This window comes from Vigna unguiculata, chromosome 3 (genome assembly GCF_004118075.2).
Source record: "Vigna unguiculata cultivar IT97K-499-35 chromosome 3, ASM411807v1, whole genome shotgun sequence".
Classification (NCBI taxonomy): Eukaryota; Viridiplantae; Streptophyta; class Magnoliopsida; order Fabales; family Fabaceae; genus Vigna; species Vigna unguiculata.
In genome coordinates, this window is record NC_040281.1 from 2,967,283 (window position 1) to 2,980,682 (window position 13,400).

The following is a 13,400-nucleotide window of genomic DNA, read 5'->3' on the forward strand; positions in this document are numbered from 1 at the left end:
AGAAAGAGATGCACGTGGTATAGGCGTTTGGTCCTTGTAATTTGTTTGAACAAATTCATGAATTTCTTGATAAAATATGATGAGATTTGTGTTGAAGATTCATGCATCAAGTCAACTGTGTTAGAAACATCAAATAAAGCTTTAATGCATCTTGGTTTCCTGTTTATATTGTTTTAGGTGATTTTGGTGTATGTGCTGAAGGATGTTCACTTTTTCTCGCTTTGTAACTTTGCATGTTTGTGCACTGTAAGGTTTTGTGCTTCTTGTCGTGCCTTGGTGACCATGTTTTTTATTTTTACCTTTTGTTAAATGAAAGCCTGCTTTATATTGCTTTTCTTTGGGCAACCTTGTGGAGGTAGGACTCAGTAATGCTTTTGTGATATTGTTTCTTTTGGAGTTTACGCAACCTTTTTTTTCTTCAGTTTTACTAAGTTTAATGCTACACTTTACAGTTGTATGAGACTAATTAACAAAGGCAAATTGCGTCATGCCATTGAGAAACCCCGGGCAGAAAATATTTTATGGTACAAGATAGTTAAAAGACTAATTCTTGATGTATCTGTAAAGTATTCCTTCATTTGTAGTCAGAATCATGCTGTGTTCATTTCAGAGAATGAACGAACCTAGCTTGTTATACATTCACTGACCAAAGAGTATTAGCTAACTGACAAGGGTGATTGGGGAAAAGATTACAAGAGGAAAATGCAGTGAACTAAAGAACGCCGCACTCAAGAACTGGCTGAGTTCTTGTCACTGCTGCTGAGGGCATTTTACTATTGCCAACCCATCTACTTTCAAGAACCTGATCTTCATTGGCTTGTTTTTCCATTGCTTGAATCCTCTTGGTCTTGAGAAGTCTCATAGAAGAAAATCCCGCATAGCCAACTATAATGAAACCAAAAAATCCAACTACAAAGCCAATCACCCACAGATACCATCTCCCCCTCTTCTTTTCCAGTGGGAGTACTACCGAAAAGTGACCCTGGTCGCTTGAGTAACACACTCCAGGGGAACTCATCTGAGTAAGTTGAAATGTACCATTGGCATTGAAAGCTACACATCTCACCCTTGAGTTGATGTGAGCCCTACCCATAAGTGTGATGTTAGGAAATTGAATAGAAATAGGCTGTCCCATTGTGTTGAGAGTGAGGTTTCTTTCACTTGTGTCTGTTACATTTGAGGCATCGAAAACCAGAAAGCCAACAACAGAAGAGATGAGTGAGTAACCTGGCAAATTGTAGTAGAGGGTTGACCAGTTGCCCAGGTTTTGGTACACAATAGCCAACCTCTTGACATGGGGAATGGACACGGTTCTTGGTGGGATCCGAAAGTAGCTAAAGTTGGCACCTTTGTTCCAGAGCCTTCTGCTTCGAAGACGTACTACTGAAATATCCATACCAGACAGGTTCCTTGGAAGAAGAGCATCATACAGAGCACCTGTTTGAGGTCTGTGCTTGACCAGTGACCTGAAAGCAAAATCTTGAACCAAGGAATTCAATGATTCACTTGCAGGAGTGCTGTCCAAGCTGTGCACCAAGGAGCAGCAACACAACGTGAGAGGCAGCACCCAGATGAAATCCCAGTTCATACTGTATCCCATGAACACTTCAAACAAAGAACAGTGAAGACAAGATTGGAGGAATGGAAATGTGGCGATCTGTGTTAGGTCTTGTTGATCTGATTTGTTTAGTATAGAGGTCGTTGTGTATGTAAATATACCAAGCACCAAGTCCAATGATGTTTACTTTCCACAAAGAAGAAGCATGCTCAGGTTTGGGTCCCAACTACTGACTCCAGAGGGAAGAAAGGCTCAAAAAGTCGCAAACTAGGGTCATTCTGATTCTATCTTATGACCTAAGGGGCTATTTGGGCTTGTGCCTCTGAGAGAATCTTTGTTACTACAATGCCAGAAAGCATGCGTTGATTGCTCAATTTCTCCCCCGAAATGGGAGGCATATCTAGAAAATGGAAATCATGAATAATTCCACTAGGAAACCAAGGGCATTTCTTCCTCCACCCCCAAATTTTAACTTGCACCTCTATAAATTTCAAATTTCAAATTTACCCTCCTGAAATTAAATTCATTAGGCATTTACTGTGTTGGGTGTTGGAGTGTTTGTAAAAGTTGTGGTGTGCTTAGCTTAGCGGTGGTGCCTCGTGGTAGTTGTTGGAACATTCGAGGAATGGGAAAGAGGAGAAAAAAAGGACAAATCCGTCATTTTAGTATCTCCAAGGGGGATGCAGATTGAAATCATGTGGTACGTGAAGAAATGGCCGAAACCAAAATACCCAAACTTAGGCCCCTCAAGCAACAGAGATTTCCTCAGGGCGAATGAGGCATTTAGGCCCAAAAGATGCCAGCCCAAGAAACAGTAACATTGACAGAACTAGATTACAGACCTAAAATAAGGGCCAAGATTTGAGAGTTTCACCAAGCAAGCGTGGACAAATTCTCCATAAATACTTGAAAAAATTTGTTTTACTACAACTATAAGTATAAATTAATTTGTAAAAAATATTTCTTTTTAGTTTTTTACATTTAGTTTTAACTTTATATAAATTGATTTCAACTAATTAAAAATATTTTATTGTCTATAATGATCTTGTTGTGTTCAAACACACGGTCTCAAGTTGTTGTGATCTATAAAAAACATTGTTCATATAAGTGTTACTCGTAATAAAGGTGAGTATATGTTGAATTCGAATCAATCAAACTAAACCCATTTAATTAATCGCTTTTATTTCCAGCTTTTTCAGCTACCAAGTTAATGGATTGGTCGCAGGCCTAACAGTAATAAAAAAATGAAAAATATAATAAAATATGTATAAATTAATGAAATAATAAAATTTCATATAATGAAGCATAAAAATTAATATTTTTAACATTTTAATAAATATTCAAATACTGAAAAAGATCAAAATATACTGCCCCTTTATCGAGTAATAGTCATTCCAAATGTAACACTTAATTAAGGTTGTCATCACTTGTCATCCAATGCTAGTATAAAATACATTATTTGAATGAATTGAAATAAAAGAAGAAAAAAAACTGAGAAAAATAAAATAAGTAAACAGATATATACAATAAGTTGTCACATGGTAGGCCTAATATCAAAGGATGTGGTAGCCTTTTTAATCTTAAGGACTAAAAATTTAAGAGACTGTATAGTGATAGGCTGAATGCTAATAGAGAAAGAATAAAAGCACACTAAATGCTTTTAGTTTAAAAGTCTTCTTAATTCTTGACTGTAACAGATTATATATTGAATTAGCTAATGAAGCTGATTATTTTTTATAATTTTTGTAGAATATGTAATTATTCTTATATTCAACTTTTTATGGTTTATTTTTACTGAGTACGCTTGCGTTTGACTGGTATAAGAACAATAAAATTGTTACTGTAGATCCTATGGTCTAGCATGTGGACACATATATACATTAATGTTTGAAAACCATTATAAAAATTTTATAATAATAATAATGTAAAAATTGGATTGCATGCATTCCAGATTCACTATTTCGAAAAAGATTTATGTTTTATACATTTCAAAATGATGCTGGTGTGCCACTTTGGACGGTGGACAAAAGTCTATTGGTGCTGGCGTGGTTGGTGTTTGGGAAGATGGAGAAGTTTGTGCTGAGAAGGCCTTCGGAAGCTCTTTTATCATGGAAGAACACAAAGGGTAAGACCCTGTTTTGGTGACATTGGAACATCGGAGAAAATTAGATATAGTGACATAAAAGTAGTTCCTGCAAAAAGAGGTTCCTACGAAAACAAAGTTACGAATGTTGATATTCGGAGACCAATTCAACAAAACGGATATTAACATCCGTGTCAGAATTTAAAAGAATTTTTTATTCGAATATCGACACCGACGAACCAATTTAATAACAAAAAATCGAAGACATTCATAACGACATACACGTGTCACTCGGATGTGGATATCCGGTACTTATTGAATAAAATTGCATTCGATCCTAAAGTGGACAACTAATCCGTCTAGTTCATAAATCATACACAGATAGATCTAGAAAACACACGAATTAAAAATACAAACAAGCAGTGGAAGCAAACAACCATTTAAGTTAAGTAGAAATTAGAAAGGAGAGTAGCTAGTTATTGGGTATGTGAGGAGAAGAAAAAAAGGAGAACTTGAATGGATGTGGGAAGAAAGAAAATGAGAAGTTGCGAATGTGAGAGTGTAGGCAAAACGGTGCAGAGCTAGGATTAACAAATTTGGTGTTGAAAACTTACAGCAAAACTAAGAGGGAGGGTGAATTGAGTTCTTAATAAAAATTATGTTTTTAAAATTTCCCTTTTTAATATTAAAGTTTAGTTAAAATTTTTTATTGTTTTTTTAATAAACACAATAAAATAAAGAGAGTAGAGAGAGAAATTTGCATAAGGTATTTATATAGGTTCGGATCAAAAAGACCCTACGTCCTATTGTTAATCTAAAAAAACGAGATTAACTTAATCACTAAAATAAATCACAACTACAATCACTGATAAGAAAGTTAGGGTTTGGAAACACCTATCTTTAATCACACAAGAGATGAAGGCACCTCCCTTAAGATCCACAAGGGATGAAAATAACTTCCTTGATTCACACAAAGAATGAACACCTCCTTTGAAACACACAAAGGATGACTAACTTCTCCTAACAATAGAAGCAACACTCAATCGCTCAAGATCTAACTTGATAAAAGTTATCGCTCTATCCACACTAGGTTTTTCAAAGCCTTCCCATAGAGAGTTCTCAAGACTTCTCTAACTTCTATATTTTGCAAAATGAAGTCTTACTTCCATTTATAAAAGCCTATTTAGAAATTAGGTTAAGAAGTTTCACTTCCATTTATAGAAGCCTATTTAGAAATTAGGTTAAAAATATGAAAAGATAAGTCATAACTGTTGTGATAATCGATTATCATAAGTGATAATCGATTATCACATAAACTTTTATAGAAACATTTTTCTCGTTGTGATAATCTATTATCACTCATGATAATATATTATCAACATGTAATCGATTATCACAAAGGATTTTCTCAAAAATCAGTTTTAACTAAGATAATCGATTATTATTAAGAATAATCGATTACTCCACTGAGCTTTGCAAATAAATAAAATTCGCCTGATGTTTACTGCTAAGGTTTTGCCTTTTTACAAGATCTAAACAACTAAACCCCTAAGTCTTCAATGTATCTCTTGAGTCGAAAGATTCTTTAAACTCTTCAACATTTTTCTATACATAATCATCAAGTATTCCATACTTCTTCGTAAGTCATCATCATCAAAACTCCTTGTTGAAGGAAGATATCCATAATTTTTTTTTTGTCAAAATTTGGGATGTGCCTCGGTTAATCTTTCGATAAATAGGAGAGAGAGAAAACTTAATTTATTTTAACGAAGGGGCAAACTAATCATTTACAAATGTTTTGAGGGTGTAGGAGAACTGAAGAAAGGTGCAAGGAGAAGAAGAAAAAAATGCAACAAGAAATAGCCCATTAAATAACTTGATGGGTCAAACTTGTTTGAGCTAGATGGGCCAATCGAGGACACGCTGGGCCCATGAAATGCTGGTGAAAGAAACCATCAACTATATTTCATAAGTACTATTTTGTAGGTTGTTTATTCCTTTAATTACCTTTTTTTTTCTTCCTGCACCCGATAAAGCTTAACTCAATTTTACCACTCATGAAAATTATTTCAAAAATCCCAATTTATGTATCCCACACTCTTCAATTTTGGTCTGTTCGTTATAATAATAATACAATAAATATTATAATACCAATAATAGTTGTACTACTAGTATTTCTATTAATAATAATACTAATAATAATACCTATACTAATATTAATATTGAAACTAATATTGATGATACCAATACTAATATTATTATTAATATCACTAATAATACTAATAGTAATACTAACCATAATAACATTACTAATTATAATAGTAATACCAATAGTTTAATATCGAGGAGAATGCTAACGAGTGTTATAAGAATCCTAGTTAAAGAATAATTAATGCATATTGATTTTATTATATTTTAAGGTCTCCACTAAAAGTATGTAATTAATTTTTTGTATATTGCAAAATTTATGTATTTATAATTAATAATTTAATATATTGAAATATTGTATATTTTTCTAAGGGGGATTTTGTTAAGTTAACAAAGATGTTGTACAAGTTATCAAATTAGAGAAAATAAATTTAATGAAGTCTTAAATTGATACTTTAATTTTTCTTTTGTCATTTAGTTGAAACTGACAAAAATTGTATTAATGAACTCGTTAATTAATTTTATGACATTTAGGAGTATTTTTGTGCTTTAAATATAATAAAATTGTATTGATGGTTATTATGTCAGATTTTATTTATTATTATAATTAACTATGAAATTTTACAAGATTAAATGTACATTAATCATTCTTAACCAATTCTCTTGGGACAATGGTTAACAAAATCTTAATATTAGTTAAGTAAGTAACATTTGAATATATAGGAAGGATCACGTAATGAGAAAGAGATGGTTAACGACAACGGTCAATTAGGGGGTTTTCTAGACCACGTTACAAAAGGGAATTTAGGATGTCAGGAAGCGATGAACGTAAAAGGATCATCGGAAGTGGAGAAAAGACATAAATTTTACAAGATTCAATGTATATTAATCATTCTTAACCAGGACTCTTAGGGCAATGGTTAACAAAATCTTAATATTAGTTAAGTAAGTAACATTTGAATATATGAGAAGGATCACATAATGAGAAAGAGATGGTTAACGACAATAGTCAATAAGGAAAGTTTTCTAGACCACGTTACAAAAGGGAATTTAGGAGGTCAGGAATCGATGAACGTAAAAGGATCATAGGAAGTGGAGAAAAGACAAATCACAACTTTGAATACTTTTGGCTAATCGATTTCGGTACCTTTTGACCATAACATTTTGGCACCCATCCTGAAGCTCAGTAAAACTCTTCCTGACGCTCAAATCTTTTTTCAACACAAAACTTCTTGTACAATTGGGTGAAACACGTCTCAATTGACGCATGTTGCTAATTTAACAGACAATTCCAATATCTTATGGAAACAATGCTTAAAGACCCGAGCTTACCCACACATAGTCTGTTATAAGAAAAAATGATTACACTGAGTCTTATAGTCTTAACACGAGAAGACAATTTGAAGCAATCAAAATTATCTAGGAAATTAAAAAAAAAATAAAAATAACAACGAATGTATATCTTCCTTTCACCCTTATTATAATAACCTTTATGTTTTTCATTCTTGTCGTTTCAAAGATAATGACAAGGTCCAATGATAAAAGAAAAAAAAAACAATTTTAAAAGATAAAGTAATAAAAAGGAATATTTTACACATTTGCAACTAAAATCATAATTCATATTATGTTATTATTATATTATAAAAATTTATATATAGTTATTATTTTAGAATGATATATACAATGCATCTATTTATATAAAATTACAAATATACACGAGATTTCTTTACTTTTTAAAAGTTTAAAAGTACAACTGCAAATGCAAGTCATCTAGTATTCTGTCAAATTTATTTTGGAAACTTTTCGATTTTTATATTTTAGAAATTAAAAATAAACTATCTTTCTAAATTATAGAATATAATTGTACTTTCTTAAAATTTTGAAGAAAACTTTTTTAGAACATGAAAGGTGAAAATATTATTTAAAAGAAAAAAATGAGAAGGTGTTGTAGAAAATACATTTTAAAAATATAAATAGTCATGTTCCAAGCTAAATAAATGTCTTGGAGAACTAACAATGAAACACCATATATTGATTGGAGTGTCTTTTTGTTTTGCTTTTTCATTATTGTTATAATAATTCAAAAGGATTTTGTTGTCCATAAGTTGAAATTTATAACGGATAAATGTTTATATTTATCTTAAACTTAATTTGGTGAAGTGCGATTAATAATTTAATCTTATAACTTGTTTTACAAATGAGAAAAAAAACAAAATTATAAAAAAAGAAAATTACATGTAGAAAACATAATTCAACGTGAAATTGATAAGACAACAAAAATACAAAAAAAAAAAGAAGATGAAGAAAAAAAGAAGAAAAGAAGATGAAGAAAAAAACATGAACTGAGGACAACTTCTACCATAAAAAAAATGTTTTACCTCTTAAGATACATATAATAATGTTTTAAAATGTCATTTCTAAAGAATTAATTAATCTTTTATGAACTATCTACTGCACTTAATTTCCTATAACTTTTATTTTAAGGGAGCAATAAATTCTCGTTAGACTTCTATAAATTTTCTTCTAAAAGAACAACAAATTCTTATTAACCTTCTTTTATGGGAACAACCAAATTCCAAATGAACTTCTAAGGGAGTAGCCAAAGTATTATGAACTTTCCAGAAGATTAAAGTTTCATCAACACATTATAATTTGAAATTGTATCAGTGTATTGAGCATGTTTCATTAGTATTATTACCCTCTGATTATCTTCGATTGAAAATATCCAACGGCATTCAGCTCTTTGATCGAAATTAAGGTGAGTTAAAAATTACTCCGTATTTGGTAGGATACGAGGTCGTTTTGGTCGGTCCTTGTTATTGATGTTTTCCATGGTTATTGATTGATGCAGCGCTGTAGCAGGAAGCTTTGAAGAGTTTGAATGGTGAAGTGTTACTGTACACATCATATCATATGGCGTTGTCCCATGAAGTGACCTCGTAGCACAGCACCTATCTACCCTCTCTCTACTTTCTCCTTTCTCTTTCTAATAATATACTTTTCTCACTCACTTTCTCTCTCTACACCTCATCACGTGCTCCTGTAACCTTTTTCTTTTTCTTTCCATCAACAAATCCAATCAATTTTTACCTTCATTATTCATTTTAATTACCCAACAGTGGTAACATGTGATAGTGAGAGAATCACGCAACTGCATTTAAACATAAACTGAACATGTTTTTGTTTGTTTTAGGTGTTCACAGAAGCGCTGACATTAACGAGTTCCGAAAAGAGTCTTAAATTGGGGATGCGTAGTAGGTTAGATCTACACACGAAATAGAGAGAGTGAAGGGTAGTAGAATAGGTGTTGGATGGATGGACAGGTGAGAAGGGAGTGTGAAAAAGGTGTGATTGGACAAATTGAAATGAAATGATAAATACAAGAGACACCCATATCTCTTCCACATTTGCTAGACAGCTTTTTTTTTCCCCTCTGATAAGACCAGTTTCTGTAGCCACCCATTCACATGATTTGATGTTCATACACCTCACTCCAAACTACCCTTGTCTTCACAAATTTACTAAAATACCATACATATTTAATAACACTAGTAATGTAGTTCAAATATTTGTCTACTTGTATGTGTAAATATTCACCCTAGGTTTAGAGAGCAATAATGATAGAACAAAAGTAGAATTTTGTTTCCCAGAAAAAAAATGGTCAAAGTAAAAAAGCTCTCAAGAAGTATTATTTAAATATTTCTAGTATGATGTCAATTAGTTAGTTGTTAATTACAAAATGGATATAATATTAGGTAATGAATGATATAATTTGTGAGAAATGATGTAATATGTTGTTAAAGTAGAATAAGAACGATGAAACATTTAATTATTCCCGTTGATTTTTAATAAGTATAATTTCAGATGTGACCTTCTGAAACATTTAACCTAAATTATAATTTTTTTAACAAAACCTTTTTGTAATGTTTTAAATAATGAAAGTTGAATGATTTCATTATGGTGAATATATATAACTATAATTATGTAAAAGAATTTATAATGCCAGTCAAATTAAATTTAAGATACATTGAAATAAAAATTAATTTTTAAATACATATTTATAAATTTTATAACTTCCATTTGTTAAAAAACATTTTCATTTGAATAATTCTCATGTTTGAATGTATAACTTTTTTGTGAACTATAAAATATATTTTTCTATTTCTATCATTTAATTATTGAAATATAATTATTCTCTAAAATTATTCTTTTAATCTGATCGAATAATGAATTTATTTATCTTATCAGCCAATGTTTTTTAAATATTAACAAAAAATATAAAACGCACCATCTTTGGTACAAATCGTACATTTAGGTGTCAAAGTGTGCATTGTCATCATCTACCAAATTGAATTTATGTAATTAGAACAATTTTAAAGCAAACTTCATATTTGTACCATAAAGAATTATATTTCAAAATGTAATATACTTCTTCTCTTAATTGTCTTTTATCCAAAATAAAATTAAAATTTGACTTATTTATGTGTTATTCAAATTCTTACCGTTACAGGAAAATATAGGATCCATGAAATTAGTAGACGTTTTATTCATTTAATGTATAACTATTTATTTATTTTTAAATAAACTATGTAGTTTGTATGCCAAACCAAAAGTTAAAAGATTAAGAGGAAAAACAAATATAAAATGTTATTATCCTATTTAGTAATTTTTGGTTAAAGTTATTAATTAAATAAATAATTTATATTCAGTCTCTCATACAAATATTAACCACGTACATTCATATAAATAAAACTAATTATAGTTTAAGATTATTACAATAAAATCACCCAAAAATTCCTATATTTTATTCCATTAAGATCTAATGCAAAGAAGTCACTCATCCTCGATTCATTTGAAAATATACTCTCTAGAATTTTAATATTCCCCAAACTTTTCTATTCTATTTCTCTATTTCCAAAGTTATTCCATAATCGTACAGATTCAAGTCGTTACTTTTCTTTTTCTGAGGCCGGAAATGATCGGCATTGCTGCTGTTATATTGAGGAGAATATGAATAACTTTCCAGTAAAATAGATAAAATAAATAATAGATGTAGCTCTCTCTTTTCTTTTCTTTTTTATTTTTTAATTCAACACACAACACACATATAACTGTTCATTTTTTTTTTGTTAATTTATAATTTACATCTAATTCCATAATTTATACAAAATAAAATGAATATCAACTTTCAGAACTAAATTCAGAACCCTCCTCACTTACAGCTTATAAAAAGCCCTTCATTTCTTCTTAGATTCTGCGAGTTGAGTTTCTTGCTCTTGTTATAGTGTGTTGAGTTTGAGTTTCCTGCATTTGTTACAGTGTGTTGAGTGTTGTGGTCAGTTTTTGAGATCTGGGTTACTGCATGATTCTTTAGTAAGATGTTTTTCTTGCTTTGTGTTTTCCTTTTCAATTCCCAGCGGTAGTTGATATCAGATTCTTGTTTTATGTGGTTATGTCTAATACAAGGTTTTCACAGTTTGTATGTGGAGAGACATGCAGATCTGTGTGCTTGCTTTAATACTAAGCTAAGCTGAAGAGAGACATGAATATCTGAGACCTTAACAAATGTAGGTAAGTGAGCTTTCTTCAGTCCACTCATAGGTGGCAGTAAGATTCAATTAGCTGCCGACTCATTCATCCAAATGCTGAGTAGTGATACTCTTAAAGATACTCATCAAATGAGTGAATGATGCGGGAGACAAATTGATTCTTAAGTTTCCTGTACTTGGACTGAAGGGAGCTCCCTTTTCCTTTCTATGTAAGATCCAATTCCTCTTTACTCTATCTGTAATATCCTTCACTTATATAAGCTTCTAATCTTTTGGAGATGACAAGAAAAGGCTTGCTGTCCTAATATTGATTTACTACTGCACTGTTATCTGATGTTTTTCTTTTTCTTGACTGACCTGTTTTTTTATACATTGAAAGTTCGACATGCAAGGGTTTTGACAGTATTTGCTTTTAAAGTGGTTTGGTCTGTGATTGTGGATGCAACGAGGTTAACCAGCTTTCCAATTAGGGATAGATTAAGGTTGCCGATTGAGACTTTTTTTTTTATGAAAAAAAAAATGCATGGCGATAAGGGTTTTTGGTAGCAGGTTAAACTGCAGTTGTTCAAGTTCCAAGCAGTAACTGGAGTCTACGCATGAGAGACATGTTAGCTCGAGCCCATACTCTACCCAAGTACAACGTCCACCTCATCTCGGGTCGCGCTCTTTCTCAGCAACAAGTTCCTAGACATGGTGTCTGCCACCACTTTGTTTAATTACAAACATGTCCTTCTACATATGTTCCTTACTTTTGATGTTTTAATCTGGTGAGATGAGTGTTTTTACAGTATATATACATTGAAGTTTTTGGTTAGATCTTTATTGTAACATGGATAAAACTATCATGGTCGAGGACAAAGCCTTCAACTAGAGATGTTTAGTAATTTTATCCGATGTAGTTCTGATAAATGAAATCATTGATATTTACTAAAAAATCCTAAATAAATTCCCAGAAGTTATCTATCTTTGTCTTTATTTTTTTTTATTGATGTGATAAATAGAAGTTGTAAGGAAAGATGGAGAATATTTACTACTTGTCTATGCAAAAATAAGGGATCTTTTGACATTATTAAGGATCTTCTGTTGTTTTTACCTGAAATAAATCTTCAATGCATTTATCATTTCTTCTTGTTGGTGTAATGTTTAGATAGTGAAATACTAGATTTTATATTGTCATTAATATATTTTGTTGTAAAACAAATGTAGAATTGAGTATATTGTCTTTAAATTATTAGGAATAATGCTTGTGTTTATAAATATTCAAATGAAGACGATAATTTATCTGCTACTCGGATAAGATTGTTGAGATAGTCAATAATGAAGAAAGCAGTCTTGGGAGTGTATTTAATCAATGTTCATACTTAACAATGTAAAGTAAATAATCTGTATAAGTATACACTGTCAATGCATCACGACATAAAATAATCTTTGTTAAGAGCAAAATATTTCCAATTTGGAGTTTTGAAATGTGTAGTTAAGAAATTCATTCATAAATTTTGTTTGAACAGTTATTTTAAGATGTTTTTATGGATTGTACATAATCTTCGCAATTAGTTGTTCATAAATTTTATATATTTTTCTGTAAATAAAAAAGTTACTTTATTTGGTAACTTTGTCAACTTTGTTAACTACATCTTTGTCAAAACAATTATTTTCCTAACATTAATCTGCATAGGTTTACCGCATCAAATATAAGTTACTATGGTGAAGTGAATCAACGAATTCTGATTTGAGATATGGTAATGATTCTAAAGTTATAAGGGTTTATGAATTGTAATCCCTAGAATGGAGTATTTGAATTAGTAGTTTCTTTCCCAAATGTATAGAATCTAAAAGCCCTATTTACGTGTCTTGTTTATATTGATGATTGCCCCATCTTTAGCGAACACAGTGGCTAAAGTTGTTTGTCATTAAGAGCAATTTAGTGATAAAATATATGAATTTTCCATGTGCCAATCACCTAAAAAGGGCTAGTGAATAAGTGATTAGTTAATGTGTAAGTATAAAGTTTATATATGGTACCCGAGACTTGACAATGGATATTGGCTTATTATGTTAAAAT

General features: G+C 30.9%; 1 protein-coding gene across 1 annotated transcript; it reads right to left on the bottom strand.

The window, feature by feature from the left end:
- Positions 1-712: 712 nt before the first annotated feature.
- On the bottom strand, positions 713-1,600 carry LOC114178302. The gene has a single exon (XM_028064129.1). The coding sequence runs from the start codon at positions 1,598-1,600 to the stop codon at positions 713-715; it is 888 nt and encodes a 295-aa protein (XP_027919930.1).
- Between the last annotated feature and the right edge of the window lie 11,800 nt (positions 1,601-13,400).

What these genes read in the sequence shown, in the direction of transcription:
- LOC114178302 (XM_028064129.1), bottom strand. Translation starts at nt 1,600, where the DNA reads ATGGGATACAGTATGAACTGGGATTTCATCTGGGTGCTGCCTCTCACG.